The following is a 21,670-nucleotide window of genomic DNA, read 5'->3' as shown; positions in this document are numbered from 1 at the left end:
AGATCTGCTGAACAACAAACAAGACAATCACTGCTTCGCCTTAACACGCAACAAGCGGCGTGATGATTCAGCTGTATCGATCATGACTCAGACCATATGGAAAAGTCATCTTTCCATGATGTTCCTTGAGGATGTTGAATTAGTAATCTTCCTCTTACTAGCTGCCACTCCTGGTGTTGGTTTAGAGATCTGCGGTCCTGAATGACCAAACTTTGAACTCTTTGTCTGGTTTAGAAAGTTAGTTTTTGGTGGAGGAAGGTTGTTGGTTTTGCTCCGTGTTCCTCACCCGACCCTCCTGCTCCTTTGACCTCCATCCCCTCCCCACACTCCATTCCTCACCCGTCAGTCCCTCATCCACACCAGGAAGTCATCAATCCATAAGTTACCCTGCTTGTTAGACGGCGTAACAGCAAACGGAGCCACAGACGAAGAAACATCAACGCTTTATTTATAAAATTTATATTAAGATTTTGTACGAGTGCATATGTGTCCACCTGATCGTCTCGGCTGAGGCGTGACTCACACACACTTCACGTCCCAGCTCAGTGAACCATCTGTTTGTCTCTCATCTCCGCCTCGTCCTCGTCCGCGCCAACGCAGAGCTAAACAGCGGCATTCCTTTCCTCATTTAAAATCAACAGTGGACTTGGATGAGGCAAGGTTGTGTACAAGCACGTCAAAACACAGGCGGCCTTCCGTACAGAGCGGCTGTGCAGCATGAACCGGAGAGCCAGCGTGGGCCTGCACTGTACTTGAGATTATAAAAAGATACAAACCAAGGAACCATATGTGTTTGAATTAATCTTACGTAATGTGGTAAAAGCTAACTTTAGTCCAGTGTTCCACCTTCAAGTACTACTCAGCCTTTGATATACAATAAGTACATTCTGTGGGCACATTCCGATGCAGACCCATCCTAACCTTAAAGAAACAGCTCCTACTGAAATGTTGCTTGTAATACTCGTGGTGACACCTCAGTGTGGAGGCTGGCAGGCTGGCTGGTTGAATACCTGTGCCAGGTGTGTCCTGACAGACTGCCTCCTCCTGTGACTGAGCAGCTCTGTGAGGGTTTGGTCATTGGTTGCCTTCCCCTCCCATGTCACAGCAGAGCGAGAGAGACAGACAGAGGGGGAGAAACCTCACTGGAAAGTTTAAATACAAGCAAGGGCAGAATTGCAAAGGTACAAGACCTTTACTGTGTTAAAAAGAACAACCCACACATGATTAACAAATCGATTTGGCTCTATGATGACTTGTAAATATTGTTGATATTCACATAGAAACATTCACAATCTCAAAAAGAGTCTTAGGATATACGATCCAGCTTCCAGGGTTCAAAGCTCATAGTTCTGAGTCTGTCTTCTGAGGTCTGTGACTGAGCACAGCGGATCTCTTGAGTCCCGGTTGTGGGTTTGTTCCTTATGACGAGGACAAGTTAGGAGCAGAGGCCCTCAGCTTCTCCTCCAGCTTCAGCGTGGCCACGGCGTGATATCCAGGCTTGAACTTGGGCAGAGCCTTCAGGGTCCTCTTCCTGGGCTCGGGGCAGTTGTGGAAGAGGTCGTCCTCGTCGTTGTACTCCTCAGACGGGGCTTTCACGTTGCGGTGGCGCCTCTTGATCTTATTTGCGATTCTCACGAAGCGTTTGGAGATGAGATAAAGGATCTCGCAGATGTTGAGGATGATGCAGAGTGCAGAGGCCCCGACCATGAAGTAGGTGAAGACCTTCTTCTCCGTGGGGTGGCCGATGTAGCAGTCCACCTGGTTAGGACAGGGCAACACCTCGCACTTGACCAGCCGGGGCAGGTAGAAGCTGTCGTAGATGTGGTGGAGGATGTAGAGGAAGGCCACCTCGACCGCGGTCTTGGCAAAGAGGCTGAACATGTAGGTCCACCACAGGCCGCCGTGCTTCTTGCCCGTGTTAAGGTACAGCTTTTTGCTGTTGCCGTGCTTGGCCTCGTACTTGCGCTCGCGTTCGTCGCGGTACGCCACGTGCATCACCACCATGAAGGACGGGCAAGTGACGAAGATGAGCTGCAAAGCCCACAGGCGGATGTGGGAGATGGGGAAGAAATGGTCGTAGCAAACGTTGGCACAGCCGGGCTGCTTGGTGTTACAATCAAAGTCCTTCTGCTCGTCGCCCCACACGCGCTCGGCTGCCACCACGTACACCATCACCCTGAACACGAACACCACCGAGAGCCAGACGCGACCAAACGCCGTGGAGTACTTATTGACCCCACTGAGGAGGGCCTGGAACGTCTTCCAGTCCATGGTGTAGTTTGGCTGTCAGGCAGGCTCTGGAGTCTCTCTGTGGTTGGTTTTAGTTTATCTGGAAACTTGGAGAAGACAGAATGAAGAATAGATGAGCCGGTTTATGAAGAGTCATCTGCTCTCACACACACTTCAGAGCTGTGGAGGTTTCCAGTCCCATCACCTCACGTGACCTTTAAAGAAACTGGTCGCAACTATTTGTTTTATCTGTAATTCATCTTGTATAACTATGAAATATGTATGAACTGTGAGTACAGCCTCAGAGGTGCACAGGTATGTAACCGGCCTGGAACCAGGTTCCTTTCTTCATAAACACAATTGAACTAAACGCGGGTGTGTTTGTGCGTATCAACAACATAAGAGTTTAGTTTCTATGTGATCTCATCTGAACCCTGTCCGGTCCTCTGCTGTGAGTCTGAACACATGAAGCAGATGTGAGTCTCACGTCACTGACGCACGTTACCAGCTTTGACTCCACCGACCAGACGAACCTCTTTGTTAAGTCACAACAACAGAAAACGACACATTCACGTTTCATAAAGCGACTACACAACACGTTACTACGCCTCATTTCAACAAAACAAAACTTTTCACTTAAACTAAACAGCAGCAGAACTTTTTTCCACTTTTACGAACGTGAACTCGTCGCTCGTCAAAAGTGTAAAACAGCGCGATTTGTACTCACCGAGAGAAGTGATTAGATCATCATGAGAGGAGAAACACGCGGGTCAGATTTAAGTCGCTTTAGTCCTTCAACGTGCGAGTTTTTGTTTTCCTGTTCAGGTAGAAGAGCGAAGAGACGCGACTGTGGGTGTGGTTACACAGAGCTGAAGGAAGGTTCATCATCATCATCATCATCTCTCTCTCTCTCTCTCTCTCTCTCTCTCTCTCTCTCTCTCTCTCTCTCTCAGACACACACTCATACTTCCACACACACACCAGTGTTAGATCAAATATATTGCCCTGCTGTGAAACGTTTACAGAAGCCCTCATCTAACCTACTTTTACTTTAATATGAAGAGTCATAGGTGGCTCATGGTGAAAGCAGGGAACATCTCAGTCATTTCAGATCATAGGAGCACCAGGGGCTCTAACAGGTGAAGATCTAAGCAGGTACAGTGATCTCACCCTCTCCACTGTATAAGTGTTCAGAAGTCTGTTCCAAGTCACATCTGACAGTAAAAGTCACCACAGGCCAAACAGCAAAACTTCATCTTAATGGAATGTGTGTGTGTGTGTGTGTGTGTGTGTGTGTGTGTGTGTGTGTGTGTGTGTGTGTGTGTGTGTGTGCGCGTGTGTGTGTGTGTGTGTGTGTGTCTGTGTTTCTGTGTGTCTGTGAGTCTATGTGTGTGTGAGCTTATGTACTGTAGGATGTTTCTACAATTAAAACCCTTAAAAAACAGGATTTGGTGAATGGTTTGTGTGTTGCAAACTTCCCTCTCTCCGTGCTGCGACTTGTTCCCTTGTTCCCTTGTTCCCTCAGCCTCTCACAGCAGCAGACACACCCTGACCTGCACTTCTTTTCTTTAAGCTTCCTCAGGCTTTATTTGCTTTAAAACGCCTGACTGGTGCTAAGCAACAATCTATTTTAAGGTAATGAAGATGAGACAGGTGAAGGTGGAAGGATTGTGAGGCATTCAGGGGATGCCACAGAGTCGTTTTGTGGCATTTCACTGGAAAATATTTATTTTGTGTTTCCTTGTTCCTTTTCTATTTAGATGTAAGTGTTGACTTCTTAAAACTTGTCACACCTCCATCCATTAAATATGTTAACATTGTGTTTCCTTCTTCCTTCTCAGGTTGAGATGAACTCTCAGTGCTCTCACGTCGATCCCCACTGTAGGATCATGAGGCTTTTGTCTTCTCTGTTCCACCCATTTCACCACCCAAACGTCACTTCTATGCAGATAATGTTTCCCGTCAGCCTTTCACAACAAACCTGCACTGCGGCTTCTTGCCTTTCAGCTCTGTGTCCTGACCCTCCTCTTCATCAAACACTAAATCATTTGCTGTGTTTAAGACCCCGGTGCTGAAGATTCTGTTCTCGCCGGGATATTAACAATATCAAACTTCAGCTTGTTTAAAAAGTGGCAGCCGTGCCAGAACATGTTGGGTCTTTACCCGCTGCCTCTGTTCTGTGCTATTCAATCCTGTATTTACACTTTTCAAAAGGATTAAGGGCCTCTGCATACATCGTCATCACCCACCATGCGCACACACACACTCCTCACAAAGTCCTGTAGGTACATAAGGAGCGACAAAGCACCACCGCATCAGGATTTTTATGTACGTTTTTGCCTTTTATGTGTCAATTAATAGGTTGAGGAGTAAAATGAGCAAAAACAAATACATAAATATATATTTTTGAGTAATATAAAAAAAAAATCTTTAGTTAATAAGAAATTTTAAATAATAAGAATAAAACATAAAAATCTTTAAAAATAAAAATAATAACAATTCAAATTCAAATTCAAATTCAAATTCAAATTCAAATTCAAATTAATAACCAGCATCACCAGTTCTGTGGAAAAGAGGTAATATGTGGGGGAGGGGTGGAGCAGTTGCTTCTTGGCTCCGGATGGAGAACTGGTCCAGGCAGTCTGCCGGGACGCACCTGAAGGAATGCGCCCCATGACTCAGCCTGTGAGAGCCACATGTCTCAACTAGCAGGACCAACGCAAACAAGATAAACACATCGCCGTCCACTGCTGCTCCTCTCAGCCCGGTGAACAAGCAGGCACGTAGCAGCAGAGAGAGAAAGCTGGGACGAGATGGAACAGACAACAAACCCCCTGAGGGCTGGGAGGGTTTAGTATTTCATCAAGCCATCCACCCAGACACAACAAGAGGATCTGAACACACAGAATCTGAATTATAATTCTAGGATCAGTGGGTATTTGAGTACTGTGGTGCTCAGAACTTGTTTGACAATTGAATTGTCCTTACACAGAAACTCCTTCACAACATCTTTCTCATCAGGTAACGATGTAAACATTGAGGAAAGAGGCTGCAGTGACGGGCGAATTCTTCCACTGGGTGGGTCTCCAGCAGCACTGATGAATCAAACTGGGGAGTGGGAGACTCCACCTCCAATCACCCTGAACAATGAGGGGGCTGCTCCCACTAACACACCAGCATTTATGCTTTTGTCAAACAAATAAGGGTTTGTGTAAAATGACTATTTCAGACTGGTTAGGGATCTGGGATGGTGTCAGGATTCCCTACAGTCACAAACTAAATACTCTACGATTGTTACAGACTCAAAGTTTAAATGTCTTTTATTTGTCAGATGCAGTTTTACAAGTATAGCAACAGTGAAGTGCTTCATCTTTGTACAACATTCACATGAAAACTACAGGCACATGGCCAATATGGGAGTCAAACCCATGACCTTGGTGTTATTAGGACCAGGCTCTAACCAACTGAGCTTACCGGCCACATGAAGAATTTCTTTCGGTATAATGAGAATATAAATGCAATGACAACACATTTTGAAAACTTTCTTATCTTTAATGAAAAATAATATTAACATTTATATACAGAGATCATAAGTGACAATAAGTCAGGGGCCGTAACAAAAGAAGCAACCGTAATAGTCTCTCACGCTTTTATAACTGCAGATAAATTATGTAGATGACAGCGTTGCCTAAGGGTAAACACATTACAGGAAAAACTCCAGTATTTGTTTAGCTTCTGCTCAGGTATAAAAACATCTGACACAAGCGTTTGGATCCGGCAGTGAACAAAGAAGCAGTTTTGTTTGTAAAACCATGCTGGAAACTGACTCATGTTTGATTTCCTCCTAAACAAGTCACATCTGACATTACATCACACCAATATATATGTTTTCAGTTTTTACAAAAGTTCAAGACTTCATCTGTAAACATTAAATTTCAACCAACAATAGTAAGAACATTCCAGGTGGGTGATACAAGTTATGGAATGCTTATGTCAACGATCCTTTGGTCTTCTAGTGCAGAATTCCAAAGTCTCTGGCAGTGGACACAGGCAGAAACCCTCCAACTCTGCTGCACTTCAGGCTCCCAGCAGAAGAATGACTGATGAGGAGTGCACATGGATGAAGAGGAGAGGAAGCACGAGCCCCACAGATCCTCCTTTCCTCTGACAGATCAGTCTTAAGTCTTCATGGGTCAGAGTCTTAGGACACGGCTGCACTGTATGAGGGGGCCGGGGTGTCAGGGGTGCTTTTGCCTGCCAGCCGTAAAGCGTTTGTCTCCACCAGGTTGCCCCTGCTGGTCATTGTCGTTGCCATGGCCGACGACATGACCTGCCGGGTGTTATGCAGGGAGGTGAAACACTCACGGCAGCGTTTGCCTACCAGGTACGTGATCTCCATGCAGGAGAGCAGGATGCAGGCCAGGCTGGTGACCACCATGAAGATGGTGAAGATGCGTTTCTCGGTGGGCCGAGCGATGAAGCAGTCCACCTTGTTGGGACACGGCTTCTGCTCACACTTGATGAGCGAGGGGAAGTCGTAGCCCTCGTAGATGTGGTAGAGCAGGTAGACGAAGGTGGCGTCCACTGCTATTTTGAACACCAGGGTCAGGACGTAGGTCCACCACAGGCCTCCGCGCTTCTTTCCCGTGTTCTGGTACAGACGGTGGCAGTTCTCGCCGTATTTGAGGCGGTGTTTGCGCTCTCGGTCGTCCCTGTACGCTACGTGCATGACCACCAGGAGAGAGGGGCACGTGACGAAGATGAGCTGCAGGGCCCACAGGCGCACATGGGACACGGGGAAGAAGTGGTCGTAGCAGACGTTGTGGCACCCCGGCTGAGCCGTGTTGCATTTAAAGTCCTTCTGTTCGTCGCCCCAAACCTTCTCTGCCGCCACCACAAACACCATGACCCTGAAGAGGAAGACTATGGAGAGCCACACGCGGCCGAAGGCTGTGGAGTATTTGTTCACTCCGCTCAGGAGGCCCTGCAGGAATGCCCAGTTCATGGTGAGGCTGGTTCACTCCGCCTCTCCTCTCTGGCTGAAGGAGAAATGACTCAGAGTAAACGGAAGAAATCAAACAGCCGGAGAGGAAAATAAAACGCAGTTACCTCAGAAACACAACAAACTCAGAGAGAGAAACGGAGAGGGAACCGAGTCTGAGTGTTTACATCTGAGTGTTCTATAAGATGGTGACATGGATGTGTGGAGGTTTAATCTCTCAGCGTGGATTCAGTCAGTCACCACAACAGCGCCGGAAAGGAAAGTTTGTCCACTCCGTGCGTAATTACGCGCATCCAAAACAACCCCGATCCCCAACCACACGTTTATTAACACCCGGACACGTTCACGAAGAGCGTCAGTTTGAACGAATTTCATATTAGACTTTATACTTACAACAAACGCTTTGGCTGCGGTTCCGCGTCGGGGCGAAGGATCGAGCCTTGGATGAAGCTTCAGCGCCGAGAATCTCTGAGGATTTCACAAGAGCGCAGTGGAGCGGAGAGGCGGAGGGGGCGGGGCGGAAGGGGCGGAGGGGGCGGGGCATGCTCAGGTGCGGCAGCGCCGCTCACACAACAACCAGTTTAACTGCATCAATCAGACAGACGCGCATCTCTCCTGCATGTGCCCCGTTTCTAATCGAGGATATACGGTCATTACGGTAATGAGTTGTTGTTGAATGCTCCGGTTTCCTGCAGATTGTAAGGAATCAAACTGCTGCACATCCAGGTAAAACACGCACAGGGGGCCATTGTGTCCCCCCCCCCCCCCCCCCCCCATGCTGTGGCCCGAGACGGAGACCCGGAATATGGCGGTCCACATGGTGAACCAGACAGTATGGACATTGGTCATTATAATGCAGTGTATGGCCGAACTTTTCCTGGATGAATGATCAAATAAGAGTTTATTTGGACTCAGATTGAGCTGCGGTCAAGTCAGCGTCATTTCAACCTCCGTGGTCAAATCAGCTGCACCTTCATTTAGAGTGCACGAGTATTCTCGCCTTTATGGTAAATGGATTGAAACGGAACTTGGGGACGTTAGCGAGAGAATACACGAGTGACTACGTCCTTTTTTCAAAATAAGACGATAACACACATTTTGAAAAGGCTTCATGTCCGATATTTGAGGGGCTATGAAATATTATTTCGGGCGGGTTTGAGGTCTATTAGTTCCATCATTTCATTTACTTATGATTGTGTATTTTTATTCTACTAAGATTTTATTTTATGCTCATTTATTGAATTATTATTTTTTTAGAGTAATTCGCCAAATAACACAACAGCAGGTATGTCTGCACCTTCTGATGAAATCATTTATGTCACACACCCTGGCACCGCTCACGTGTCTGGACGTGTTGAGTCCATTCAAATCTGCATGTTTACTTCATCTAAACCAGTCCAGGCACAGATTGCTGTGGATTCCATTTTATCCATAAAGTCCTTCAGAACCTATGCTTCAACTGTTTATAGTTACACCTTTTTTTTCTTTGTATACACATTGCATATGAACACACATTAACAATAATGTCCAACGATTAAACAACTAAACAAACTGGTTTCTTTATAAAAAATGTGTTTATTGAAATATTTACATGGCAGATTAAGTTGGATCAATGAACATCACAGGCTGCCTCCAAACACACATACCAGCGCACACACACATACACACACTTTTGCTTTGTTTACTCATACTCTCCACAGTCTGAGATGATCACCTTCTGCTTGGGCTTCCCTTCTTTTGATCCCTGAGCCTGCAGAAACAAGACACACACACATACAAAGATGGAGAAAGGTTAGTAGCAGTAAATGTTCTGTTCTTATTCTATCCAGATCTTAAGAAAAGATCCATCAGTAATGGAGGAGACTTTGGACACCGCTGTCCCATCATGCTGACCTCCATTGCGCGGAGAACATCCATCCCTTCCACCAGCTCGCCAAACACCACATGTTTGTTGTCCAGCCAGTCCGTTTTGTCATTGGTGATGAAGAACTGGGAGCCGTTGGTGTTTGACCCGGAGTTAGCCATGGAGAGCTGCCCTGTGTGTGTGAGAGAGAGAGAAGGTGTGGCCGCTTCGCCTTAGAATCTGACTGTTCACCGACAGAACACACACACACACACACACACACACACACACACACACACACACACACACACACACACACACACACACACACACACACACACACACACACACACACACACACACACACACACACACACACACACACACACACACACACACACACACACACACACACACACACACACACTCACAGTCGGAGTCGGAGTCTCACCTGGAGCGGTGTGTTTGAGGACAAAGTTCTCATCGTCAAACTTGCGCCCGTAGATGGATTTGCCTCCGGTGCCGTTGTGGTTGGTGAAGTCTCCTCCCTGGCACATGAACTGAGGAATGACGCGGTGGAAGCTGCTGCCTTTGTAGCCGAAGCCTTTCTCGTGTGTGCACAAGCAGCGGAAGTTCTCTAAGAAAACACACAGGGGTCACAGATTCAGCTCAAGTGTGGAGTGTAGACGGAAAGCTGATCTACAGGAAACCGCACACACACCGGCTGTCATGGGAACGATGTCAGCCCGGAGGAGGAAGCGTAGTCGCCCTGCTGGCTTGTTGCCGATCTTGATGTCCATGTAGACCTGAGGGTTCACCCGGCCCTTCTTAGCCGGAGGCTCAGCCTGCATGAACACATCACACGTCAGTAACTGGTCCGACCCTCACAGTCCGTCAGACAGAAAGACTTCCCTCTCACCTCTGATGACGCCGTGTTGGTCACTTCCCCGCCGGCCGCTTCAGCGTCGGCCTCCTCCGCCGTCTTACCGGAGAACTTCTTCAGCCAGTCGTCGTCGGACCACACTAAAGCAAAACACAGAGCTCAGGTCAGAACCGTGCGGGCTGAGATCAGGGAGCGGGTGAAGCCACGGCGACAGGCTTTCATCAATCACCTGGACGAGAAGATCCTTCTTTGATCCTCATGGGCTTGGCGATGTTGACGCGGATCGTCCGTCCGAAGAGCTCAGAGTCGTTCTGGTAGAAGAACAAAGTGTACATCAACATGAGAACAGGAAGCAGATTGTAAACAAACTCAGAGAAACAAAGTACACAGATCTACGTGCTCATCTTCTCACCATGTTGTCGATGGCTGCAGCGCCATCCTAAGGAAGGTTCAGGGAGAAAAGAGGGAGAAGCACAGAGATATTTAGCTCATTACACCATACGCCCAGTAGGTGGCAGTAAAACACGTTGTCTACACGGACGAACCGGCTTGATTGATAACTTATGAGCCTGACACAAACATGAACGATGTTTCATACCTCCGCCAGCTCAAACTCGATGAACGCAAATCCTCTGTGCTTTTCTGGAAACAGAATTCAGACACATTAGTAGCGTTCATCACTGACTGCAGCGCACTTACACACACACTCTCGCACTCACTCACGCACACACACTCACCCGTTTCATAGTCTAATGGAATCTGGATGTCTGTGATGTCTCCAAACGGGATGAAGGCTGCGTGTAAAACCTTCTCGTCCACTTCCTCCGCCAGGCCACCTGACAAACGCACAAGAGCCCCGTTAGCGTCCAAGTAACGGCGTCAACAGGCGGATTAACACCGACGACCGATCGATTCACACGGAGGAGAAGTGAACGTGCTGCGTTCAAAGCTCTTTCAGACGTTATGGAGGTTTTATGTGTTATTCCACATCCCTTTGGACTTTTGAAGAGGAAAGCGTGTGAGTATATTGAAGTTTGAGGCAGTTTGCGTGTGAAATGTGACGCGTTCACGTTCTGCCGGTGAAATGTGGCGCTTTCTTTGGTTCGTCACTTTACACGCTGCGTGGTTTACGCTGCACGCGCACGCTCGCGGTGCGTGATTCCAGACGCTTAAATCAAAACCCGGCACAAGTTACATTTAGTAAACAACATAACTTTAACACATATTAACGAAAACTAATGTTCACTTACCAACATAAAGCACTCGTTTGTTTCCGGCCATATTGGATTTAACCATTCAACTTTGACCCCGCAGCTGTGGCTTCTCATTGGTGCAAGGAATCTAAGCCCCGCCTCTCTGCTGTGTCGTCTGCTGTTGCCATCTGTAGGCGAACTCCGGAATTACAGCCGGAACCACACTGATGAGTCGTGATGAGATTCGCAGTTTATTTCACGTCAGTACGAGTTTGAGTTTACCTATAAAGTGGTTCTCAAACTGTGGTATGAAGACCACGAATGGTAAAACTCATGTACGCACGTTGTTTTCAATAAAAGTATCCACCAAATGTCATCCAGATGGAAAAGTTTATCTAAGAAGTGATAAGAGCAGGTTAGATTGATGTTGTTTGTGTCTGGTGTTCCTGTGCCTCAGTGCCCATAAAAGCTGCCTGGCACTGGGTTTGTTTCTTGGGCCGTGCATGCCACTGACTGGATAAGCTCAGTTTAAATAATATAATAATAAAACAATTGTCAGATACAGACAAACACACTTACAAGGTCACAAAAGGACACAAACAACAGTTGTAACCTTGATATATCATCCCTTTATTGAGAATACCAAACACTCTTGAAAACATGATGGGATGGAGTCCATCACTTCAAATCAAATATAAATTTTCAAACAGAGAAATAGAGCAATGCTCATATTTATCATAGAAAAAGGCTTCGATCCTCAGCCACAAACTGAAGGCCTTGATTCCAAAGAAAGCCCTCATTTGTATTATTGGTTTTGTTTTACTTTTAAAAGTATTGCAGAATAGTTAAATTAAGAACTGTAAGATATCTCAAAATGTTCAAGTATGTTTTAAAATTAGATTTGCTTTTTTTTTCTTCTTGATTTTAGTTTTCCCATAATCTTTCAGTCGACTCTGGAGTTTGGAGTCTTTACAGTGTTTCTCTCCCCGTCTCTGCTCTGTTATCTGGAAAAATACAATGACATCTCATTAGTGCCACAAATCCCAGCTAAAGTAGTCAAACCACACTGTAATCTGTAATCTGTTCTAATCACCCGCCATCAAGAGGTCAAATGTACCAATCTAATAAAGCACGCTGTGTTCAGGACGTGGCTGGAGCAGCGGGAGGAGCCATTACACCGACTTTCTGGGTGGCGTCTTTCTTGGCCTGATGGGCCTGAAGCACTGCGACGGCTTCCTCCACCTGCAGAAAACACACAGCAAGACAAATGTGCATATTGAGTTATTGATTCAGTAACGCCCAAGGGAAACTTTCAGGAGGGTTTAGTGCAGTTGTGCTGCAAAAATGAAAGATGGAGAGGCACCTTTGAACGCAGAGACTCGTGAGACTCAAGCATGTGCAGCAGTTCAGAGTTGTCGATCTCCAGCAGCATGCCAGTGATCTTTCCTGCCAAGTTGGCGTGCATGGCCTGAATCAGCGGGAACAGACGCTCCCCTGTGTGAGAGACAAGGAGGTGAAGCAGAGTGAATCAATCTAATTAAACCTAGAAAGCATTAAGAGTCCTCTTCATTGTGATATGGGATCATTTACCCAGCATCTGCTTCTGCTCTTGAGGGGGGGCAGCAGCCAGCATGGAGGCTGTGAGAGGCTCCTGGCCCTGAACGTGCACAGCTGGCTGAGCCTGGAAAGGACAAGGGAAGATGTTTGATCTCAGGTGATTAGATTTAAAAAGAGAAACTCCAGATGATGCGTCAGGGCTCTGAGTCCTACCTGCTGTAAGGCAATAGGCTGGACCACCTGAGGGTTGGGGTTACGGACCCCGGTGGCATATTTGTAAGGAGGCATGGACCGAGGGCCTGGGACCCCCATGGAGGCACGAGGAGCCATGCTCTGACCGGCAGCTAGCAGAGAGACGGAACAACAAACAAGATTAACACATGAATGAATGATCTAGATAAGATCTCCTCATCTGGAGCTGAGCAGTTTAAACATAGAAGCCAGAGCTGGAATGATGAAAGAGCCCATTAGAGAAAGTAGAGCTCAGTATGATTCAGTTGTGTCACAGGTGGATCTCTGTAACATCTAACCAACTAGCCAACACCCTGGACACTTAGTTAGTGTAGATTTTGGTCAAGCATAGCTCATAGTGAAGGCACCTCCTCGTGGACCCTGTGAGCTGCCACCAGGAGTCATGTGTCTCAGGTTGGCACGAGGCCCCGGCTGGCGCAGAGAGTTGGGCATCCCCTGGAAACCACCTGGGGAGGGAGAGAAGATGAGAAGATGAAGTTTCATTTCAAACAATAATCCATGTAAAGACTGATTTTAGACTGTATCATTATAATACCCATCAGACCACATGCTCACCTTGACCCCGACCACCTTGTTGCTGCCACCGGGGGTTAGGACGCATCTGTGCCAGCTGATTGGGTGCGTAATAAGTGGTCCTGTTCTGGGCCTGGTGGGAGTGGGTGACAGGTGTGTTACAGCATCAGAACCAAACCTTTTTAAAACTGCATGATGTCACACATCAGACTTTCATACCTGTGGCACAGCAGGCATGAAGTATCCGCTGGTGGGCTGGAACTGGTTGATGATGGCGTTGGCGGGCATGGCTCTCATGCCGGCGATGCGCTGCATGTACTGGTTGGTGAGGTGGGCTTTGCGCTCCTCTTTGCGCTGGGCGAGAGCCACATAGAGGGGTTTAGAGCCCACGATGCGCCCGTTCATCTCAGTCACAGCTTTGGTGGCCTCCTCAGGGGAGGAGAAGCAGACGAACCCAAAGCCCTTGGAGCGACCTTCCTCCAGCATCACCTACAGCACACACAGATGATGACACAGGCACAGGTGGTGTTGAAGCTGGAGCTGGAGCTAAAGTGCTACGCTGGCTCTTCACTTGTGATCATTATCTTCCTCACCTTCGCACTTGTTATTGACCCAAATGGAGAAAACTCCTTCCGCAGTTTCTCATCATCTATGGTATCATCCAGGTTCTTAATGTAAAGATTAACACCCTGAAACAAAACCAGACAGTTTGAATACAGAAAAGCTCCTCTGTTATGACGTAGAAATACGTTTGGACATGAATGGACCTTCTTTAGTCTGTGCAGACCTGATAGCGACTGATGCGTTCCTGTTTCAGAACCTCAAACTTCCTCTTCAGTTCTGCCTGCCGCTCCATCTTCTTCTGAGCTCGGCCCACAAACACAGTCTTGCCGTTGAATTCGGTGCCGTTCATGTCCTCCACCGCCTTCCAATGCAATCACATGATCAACAACGAATGGTGACACACACACACACACACACACACACACACATACGTTCCTGTGTTGCCAAATACCTTGTTGGCATCCTCGTGTTTCTCATAACTGACAAATCCAAAGCCTCTGGATTTTCCCGTGGGATCTGTCATCACCTTCACGCTGAGTGTTTTACCTGCAGGGGTTAAAGGCCATTATAGAATAGAATAACATTATAACATGAATCATCCAATCACAGCATAGGGAGCCATGAGTTGTTGGCAGTTCTTCTGTGCCGCTTGTTACCGTATTTATCAAACATCTCCTTCAGCCGTTCATCATTCATATCATCTCCAAAGTTCTTGATGTAGACATTGGTGAACTCCTTGGCTTTGGCGCCCAGCTCGGCTTCACGCTCCTTGCGAGACTTGAAACGACCCACAAACCTGAAGACGGAGGGAGAGCAGCGACACACACACACACACACACACAAACTCTTACAAAACAGCCCAGATCCATCCGTCACAACTTTGTGTAACAACACTGGCTCTCCAGCTCTGCAGGCACAGTGAAGCTCTCACTGCAGGAGGAACACCTGACTGAGGGTCACCACACTTAGGAGAGAGTAAACCCTCTTATACAGAAACCACGACATTCACAAGACAAACTCAAAGTCACGTTTCAACATGTGGCTCACTGTTCCTGAGGCCAAACGATGGAAGAAAGCAAAAAAGGTGTGATTCCTGTTAATACCACCAGAGGCAGGCAGACATGGAGGCATGCTGGACAACACAGACAACCATCTACAACTCCTGGTCCAAAAGGTGATGAGGAGGTGGATGGAGAGGGATGGAGGAACAGAGTCTCACAGTACAAGAGAAAGCTGAGGAGGACCAAATGAGCTTATATACCTTTCTACGACGACCTCTCCCCTTCCGCCATCCAGTATTGCATTCCTTCATTCGATCCATCACTAAAACACACAAGCATGGTCATACACACACACACAAACACTCCAAGACGGGTGACCAGCAAGTGGACAAATGAGGCAACAGAAAAAAGGCATCTAGGTAGGGAAGGTCTTAGTTTGTTATGTGTCAGGTCAGAGGTCAGAGGTCAGATCTTCAGACGTTAGTCGTGTAAATTCACACGCAAACTCAAAATGCTGCCACCCAACATCAACAACAACGTGAAGAAGAAGACAAGTCAGTTCACTCAACACAAAAGCACAACAGACAGATCAGGTTTATACACAAACACAGGATATCACAGTTTGGGTCAAGCAGTGTTGGAGAAGCTGAGTAGTTCAGCTGTAGCAAGTACTTAGCTACTCTACAAGCTCCTTGGATAAACTACGTTGAAATTCCGGACATATATTGTGTACATTTCCCATCAAGCTAAGCCACTGTGCAACTGTGTGTGTGTGTTTTGAATAAAGTTCAGTTATAACGGAGCTCTGATCCTCACATGACAAGTAGCTGTGTAGCTTTTGCCAAGCTACACTGCTACTTAAATTTCTTTTTACAGCAAGTTACTGGAAAAAGCTACACTGTATTGAAATTAGCTTCTCTATTGTGAAACTACTGAATAAAGTTAGTTTTAAGTTAGTAGCCCCACTTCTTGTAGCTCGCTAATCCCCAACACTGCCATCAGTCTGACAGAACACATGGGCTCCACTCTTCAGCAGCAGCATGAGCGTTGGTCTCAGGTTACACATTAACCCTTACAGTCAGACTCATGAAGAAGCAGCACTGTAGCTTCCTCGTCCGGACACAGAGGCGTGTGATCACCAGCGCCACGTAAACATCAAGCAACACATCCCTCTTTCAAAATGCCTCCATGAAAGTCTTGGACTCCCTCAACAGAAGTTAAACCCAAACATAAACCCGGCCCCCTCTCATTCCTGGAGCTCCTAAGATGATGAGACACTCACACCTTGCGGTCATTCAGAAGCATGCCGTTCATCTTCTCGATGGCACGATCGGCGGCGTCCTGGGTCTCAAAGTGAACAAAGGCGTAACCCTTGGAGCCGTTTTCATCACACACCACCTGAAGCAGAGCAGAACAGATACAATCACATATGAGCCTGAGAGAAAGAGGCTCAGCCCTCCGTGGACCTACAGAGACGACGTCATCTACAGAGCTCCGTTCACTTTGAACAACATCTGCCTGCGTCACACACACGTCCCCGCAGCAGAGTGTTCTGTCTGATAGTGTGTATTGGCTCTACCTTGCAGGAGAGGATGTTTCCAAAGGCAGAGAAGGTGTCGTACAGGGCCTTGTTGTCAATAGACTTGTCCAGGTTCTTGATGAAGACGTTGCCCACGCCGGACTTCCTGAGGGAGGGGTCTCTCTGGGACCACATGATTCTGATGGGCTTCCCCTTCACCACGTCAAAGTTCATGGTGTCCAGGGCTCTCTCAGCTGATGGGGAAGGAGGGAGGTGAGAGGAAAGGAAAGGAAAGGAAAGGGGAGGAGTGCTTGTTTACGTTTCAGATAGCGACACATATGTTGCATTTCACACGTGTGTTTGTGCTGCACAAACCGTCCTGTCGCTTTCACACAAGGACACATTCTGTCATTTCACAGGCAAACCTCCTAATAACAGTCCTCCTGAACAGTGTGTGTGTGTGCGTGTGTGTCACAAAGGCGCCTCACTGCTGCCAGGCTACTAACTAGGCACATGTAACATGGTAAAGTAATACTGATAAGCCATGAAGGAGCAGCTGGGACGTGTGGGGGTTGGAGCACATGTCCCTCTGACAGACAGACCACATGCTGCTGCAGGGCCACGTCCCGCCTGAGAGGACAGAAAAGCTACAGCACGCTTTACTCTGAGGAATACACACATATGATGGATTCAAACTTCACTTATTTGGTTAAAGCCTTTATTTCTCACACCATCTATCTGTTGTTTTAACTCTCAGGCCCTCATATTCATACGGGCGCACAAACCCAATGTCCTTTTGTTCAGTCGCTTCACAGTCACACACACACACACACACACACACACACACACACACAGAAGGCTGTCCAGTGAAAAGTGTCTGGTAAACAAAACCGAGCTGCCTTGTGTCTGCTGTCATCAGCAGTTTGGCTGCAATTGTACTTCACAACTGGTGTGTTCAGAGACGGTGTGTGTGTGTGATCGCACTCAAACGTGAAACTGTGGAAGGTTCCCAGTAGGTTATGTGTTCCAATAAGAGGCCCACAGCTATTTCATTATTCTTAAGCTATATTTGAAGTGCTTTAAAGTGAAATGTTTGGTATAGTGATGATAAAGGGGAAGCATTTAAACTCAGTTATTGTCTCCTGTTTCTCCTGTTGACCATTTGTCAGCGTGTGTATTGGGGACAGGCACGTTTCGGCCGGCCCCAAACAGGATCTAAATATAGGGAAGGGTCCTGAGAGGTATGTGCTGGCGTGGTGTGTGAGTAGAGCAATCCCTCTTCAGATGAGTAACACCAGGTCTGTGTTTACACATACAGCTGTGACATGAAGAAAGCCAACAACAGCACCCAAACACCACCCTGCATGGAGCCCCCCCACCCTGACCCCCACAGATCAGAGCAGGGACCCTTCTATTACTTCACGGACCCATCCATGTCATTATTAGCTCTATTAGTCTGTGTTGCTCCACAGCCACGTGCTCTCGCTCCGTTTAAAAACACCCAACGGCCACCATCCCCCATGTCCACGCCAACAAACGCCGTCCGTCCCGTCTGCTTGCCCACTTCCACTCAGATGAATGCTGCCACCAGTTGTTGCCGTTGCCACAGCTGTCAGTGACCGACGCGGACGCAGATAAGTCGCGACAGCTGTTTGAGGTTGAAACAACAGACAGAAAAATGGCCACCGTGTGTAAACAGCTTCACCCAGCCTCTGCAGACAAACACAACACATGCAGGCCAGAGCTGAGGAAACATGGAGTCCTACTGGGAAAAACCCAATCATGAGCTGAAGGAATAATACGTACACTTTGGGATTTGGTTGAGCAATCCGAATATATAAACAGAATATTTGAAGGTAGAAAGATCATGTATTTAATCATTCCATCTGTTATAGACACACAGGCAGGTTGTGTTGAGCTGCTCTGTCCCTTTTCTCCGTCTCAGTCAAACCAGCAGCAGAGTTCAGTGGGGATTGGTTTCACCCAGTGGCCTTTAAATAGGAGCGAAATGGGTCATTTTGCCTTTAACACGTCGGATCTGCAGAAAAGAGTCGTTTCCACATGGCAGTGCTGCAGAGTCAGAAATAGACCCGAGCTCTCACACACACACACACACACACACGTCACACTGTGTGTGTGTGTGTAAAGGTGCTAATGTGGGTCGCTGCCATGCCAGGAGTCTGAAAGATCATATGTTCGAATAAATCAGTGATCAGAGTCTCCTTAATGCTGATCTGATCCGTGTTCTCTCCCGATGACCTAGAAGCTCTGAGATGACATTGAAAGCTTGCGACAGTGTGTATGTATGTATGTATGTGTGTCTGTGCACTGATGCGTTCACATGCGTGTTTGCTGTCTTACCGTCAGCTGGTTGGGAGAAGTTGACGTACGCGTAACCCAGGGACCTGCGGGTGATCATGTCCCGGCACACGCGGATGGATAGCACCGGACCGGCGGGGCTGAACTTCTCGTACAGCATCGCCTCCGTGATATCGGGGTGCAGGTCGCCAACATAGAGGGAAGCCATTGGATAACTCCCCGCAGCTGTGTTCATACCGCGGACTGCACACAATGAATGGACGCGGTTCTCCCCGCAGAGCCAGAGAGACGCTGAGCTGCTCTCCTGCTGGTTCCTCTCACACACACACGCGCTGAAGGCTGCTGGATCACAGCTCCTTTCCCTCTGATCGATATATTGGATCTTCTGGTGACTTCAACTTCGGGTCCAACCCGAGGCCTCCCGTTTGTTATTTTTTGTAAATTACAATTTTGCTATTTTTTTAACGTTTGTATTTCTTTTAATTGTCAAGTTTGTTTTTATTCAGTTTTTTGGATTTTATATTTTTTATTTATTTTTAAGTTTTTCAAGAACAGTGAGTAGAGACACTCACGGTTGTTTTGAGGCCGCGGAAAGAGACTGCGTGTGGACAGCATGGGCACTTTATATGAGGCAGCGCGGAGGAAATAGGAGCCAGGGTCAAAGTGAGGGAGAACACACACACTGAGCATGCGGTGTAAAAGAGAGAGCACACACACACCCGGCAACTACACAGCCCAGCTCCCCACAGCGACATCTGGGTGGGACACAGCGAACCTGACAGAGGAGGCGGACAGGACAGGGGACACCAAGCTAGCGTCTCTGCATCTTTAGCCCCTGAACGCCACATTATGAAGCAAACGTCCATGTTTCATCCCATGACTTATTTACAGGTGCAGAGAAGTTTCATGGAGCATTAAAAAGTTAACATTTAAGATTAGAGTAATCACAGCATCACCACAGAAGATACATATTGAACTGTATAACAATAACACTGTACAACAATGTCCCCATGTATGCAGGTCAGTACTGTGGAGTACTGCGAGACCTTGAACAGCTCCTGCAGACATTTGTAATGACTTCACACACAAAATGGTGGAAATATAAATTTTTGGAAAGACTCACAGAATGTCAACTGGGCTCATGTGTCAAATTTGACCCAAAGAGCAATAAAGGGTGAAGATGTAAGAAGCTTAATGTGCAGATAAGCTCCATTTAAGAAGACATTTAAGGAACCAAACTGCTTCAAATAAAATCAGACCTTAACCTTCAGAGTCTACCGTTTCATTGTCTTTATTTTTTGAATGAATAAAGTTTCTTTCCAGTTGCGTTATTCTGCCTTGTCCAGGTTCCTGAGGACACAGATAAAAACTGATTATTGTGAAATGAATACAAGATTAATCTTCCAGGTTGTAACGTTAAAGCCAAACTTGGTTACCTCAGCAGGTTCAGGAAAGAAGAGAAGAGACTTCCCTGTCCCCCTTCACATCTCTTCTTCATCCCGAGTCTTCCAGTAGCTTTGCCCTCTCTTCGCACCACCTCTTCCTCATAACTCAGCGTCTGGGATCCATCCACGCCTTTGGAAAACTGCACTTTGGAATGGATTACCGGATTGATATAGGTTGTTTCTCCTTGCTGCAAAACATCTGCTTCATCTGAAATGGGCTCATTTTTAATCATCTCAGCTTTTAGATGTCCTCCTCCCCAGCGTTTCCTCAGAGCTTCCTCTGCAGCAGCTGCCTTTACTGGTTGTGGAGTTATCGCCCCTCCATCAAGCATCGTTGCAACATTTGCATTCCACATAGGAGCATCTCTGTTCAGGCGAGAAGAAGGACGGAGCTCCAGAACTTCATTTGATAAAACCCCACTAGGCTGCGGCTCGACTATCAAATCCTTTTCCAGTGGAGAATCGACACGATCCAGTTGACCATCAGCAGCCTCCACCTGTCCAGGCAGCCAGAGGGTCAGACTGGTAACTGGGTTCTGACTCAGAACAACTACACCCTGTGGAGGAGGGGACCGGAGAAGCTGGGAGATCTTCCTGGAGCCTGGAGAAGCAGCAGCAGGGATGATCTCATTCTCCTGGGCTCTGGAGCTGAACTGTGATGCTGAGGGCGTCTGGGGGTTCAGCACTGCAGGATCAGAGGCGTCAGACTGCATGGATTCTGATAAAAGGGTGCTGAAGGGTTCAGCCGCTGGACTCACTGGTCTCAGCTCAACATCTGCGTCCACAATCACCAAGGGACCAAAGCTGACTATGGTCTTGTCATCTGGAACGAATGATAGTAATGATGTCATCCATTTTAAAGCTAGAGCGCATTATAACGTAGAATGTTCAATAAGGAAATCACAGACCCTGAGGCAGGTGCTTGAGTGAGGGGCTTTTACAGCGAGTGCTACAGCATTTGCACACCTCCACATTTCCACTTAGCTCCTCCCACCTTGAAAGACAGAAAGGGAACTCAGTTGTATTCATTATTAAAATGTTTTTGATGCAAATTCTGTACCTTGACTGGATCATGTTGTAGTTGCAGGATTTAGAAGCTGCAGTGACGTCCTGGTGTGAGACGAGGACGCTGCAGTGGACGTACAGCTGCAGAGGGGGAGGAGTCACAACGTCAGGGGAGGAGTCACAACCTCAATACAGCTCAGCAATGCAAATTCTTCCTCTGCTTTTCATCCATACTGTACATTAAAGGGTTAAGAACACATCTCACCTGAGAATAAAGCTGAGAAACGTTGAGAACAAAGTTTACCACATCCTCTCTGCTGGAGGCCACAAACTGTGCAAGAGCCT

The 21,670-nt window shown here is 47.3% G+C and overlaps 4 protein-coding genes across 5 annotated transcripts; all 4 read right to left on the bottom strand.

Moving 5' to 3' along the window:
• Nucleotides 1–431: 431 nt before the first annotated feature.
• On the bottom strand, nt 432–3,108 carry gjb3 (gap junction protein beta 3). Its single transcript, XM_076161658.1, has 2 exons — nt 2,957–3,108; nt 432–2,336 (listed from the first exon to the last, which is right to left on the bottom strand). The coding sequence occupies exon 2, from the start codon at nt 2,269–2,271 to the stop codon at nt 1,420–1,422; it is 852 nt and encodes a 283-aa protein (XP_076017773.1). The 5' UTR covers nt 2,272–2,336; nt 2,957–3,108; the 3' UTR covers nt 432–1,419.
• A 2,423-nt stretch (nt 3,109–5,531) lies between these two features.
• On the bottom strand, nt 5,532–7,716 carry gjb10 (gap junction protein beta 10). 2 transcript variants are annotated; one of them, XM_076161780.1, is made up of 2 exons: nt 7,625–7,716; nt 5,532–7,268 (listed from the first exon to the last, which is right to left on the bottom strand). In XM_076161780.1, exon 2 carries the CDS (start codon nt 7,232–7,234, stop codon nt 6,431–6,433), a length of 804 nt encoding a protein of 267 aa, XP_076017895.1. In that variant the 5' UTR covers nt 7,235–7,268; nt 7,625–7,716; the 3' UTR covers nt 5,532–6,430. The 2 variants fall into 2 exon arrangements, with proteins under 2 accessions (XP_076017895.1, XP_076017896.1); XM_076161781.1 differs by having other exon boundaries at nt 5,532–7,264.
• A 1,070-nt stretch (nt 7,717–8,786) lies between these two features.
• ppie (peptidylprolyl isomerase E (cyclophilin E)) lies at nt 8,787–11,301 on the bottom strand. The gene is made up of 10 exons (XM_076161784.1): nt 11,208–11,301; nt 10,695–10,793; nt 10,556–10,599; nt 10,370–10,396; nt 10,187–10,268; nt 9,994–10,097; nt 9,796–9,919; nt 9,526–9,711; nt 9,125–9,267; nt 8,787–8,981 (listed from the first exon to the last, which is right to left on the bottom strand). The coding sequence occupies exons 1-10, from the start codon at nt 11,251–11,253 to the stop codon at nt 8,913–8,915; spliced, it is 924 nt and encodes a 307-aa protein (XP_076017899.1). The 5' UTR covers nt 11,254–11,301; the 3' UTR covers nt 8,787–8,912.
• A 363-nt stretch (nt 11,302–11,664) lies between these two features.
• Nucleotides 11,665–19,459, bottom strand: pabpc4 (poly(A) binding protein, cytoplasmic 4 (inducible form)). Its single transcript, XM_076161685.1, has 15 exons — nt 18,918–19,459; nt 16,617–16,810; nt 16,320–16,435; nt 14,693–14,832; nt 14,488–14,582; nt 14,260–14,397; nt 14,066–14,161; nt 13,692–13,961; nt 13,515–13,605; nt 13,307–13,405; nt 12,921–13,051; nt 12,741–12,831; nt 12,514–12,644; nt 12,268–12,392; nt 11,665–12,154 (listed from the first exon to the last, which is right to left on the bottom strand). Exons 1-14 carry the CDS (start codon nt 19,108–19,110, stop codon nt 12,291–12,293), a joined length of 1,887 nt encoding a protein of 628 aa, XP_076017800.1. The 5' UTR covers nt 19,111–19,459; the 3' UTR covers nt 11,665–12,154; nt 12,268–12,290.
• Nucleotides 19,460–21,670: the final 2,211 nt, after the last annotated feature.

This window comes from Genypterus blacodes, unplaced genomic scaffold (genome assembly GCF_046128005.1).
Source record: "Genypterus blacodes isolate CSIRO-AG114 ecotype Tasmania unplaced genomic scaffold, CSIRO-AGI_Gbla_v1 ptg000112l_1, whole genome shotgun sequence".
NCBI classification, from domain to species: Eukaryota; Metazoa; Chordata; class Actinopteri; order Ophidiiformes; family Ophidiidae; genus Genypterus; species Genypterus blacodes.
The sequence above is the reverse complement of the archived record's forward strand: the minus strand, read 5'-3'. Positions and strand labels throughout refer to the sequence as shown.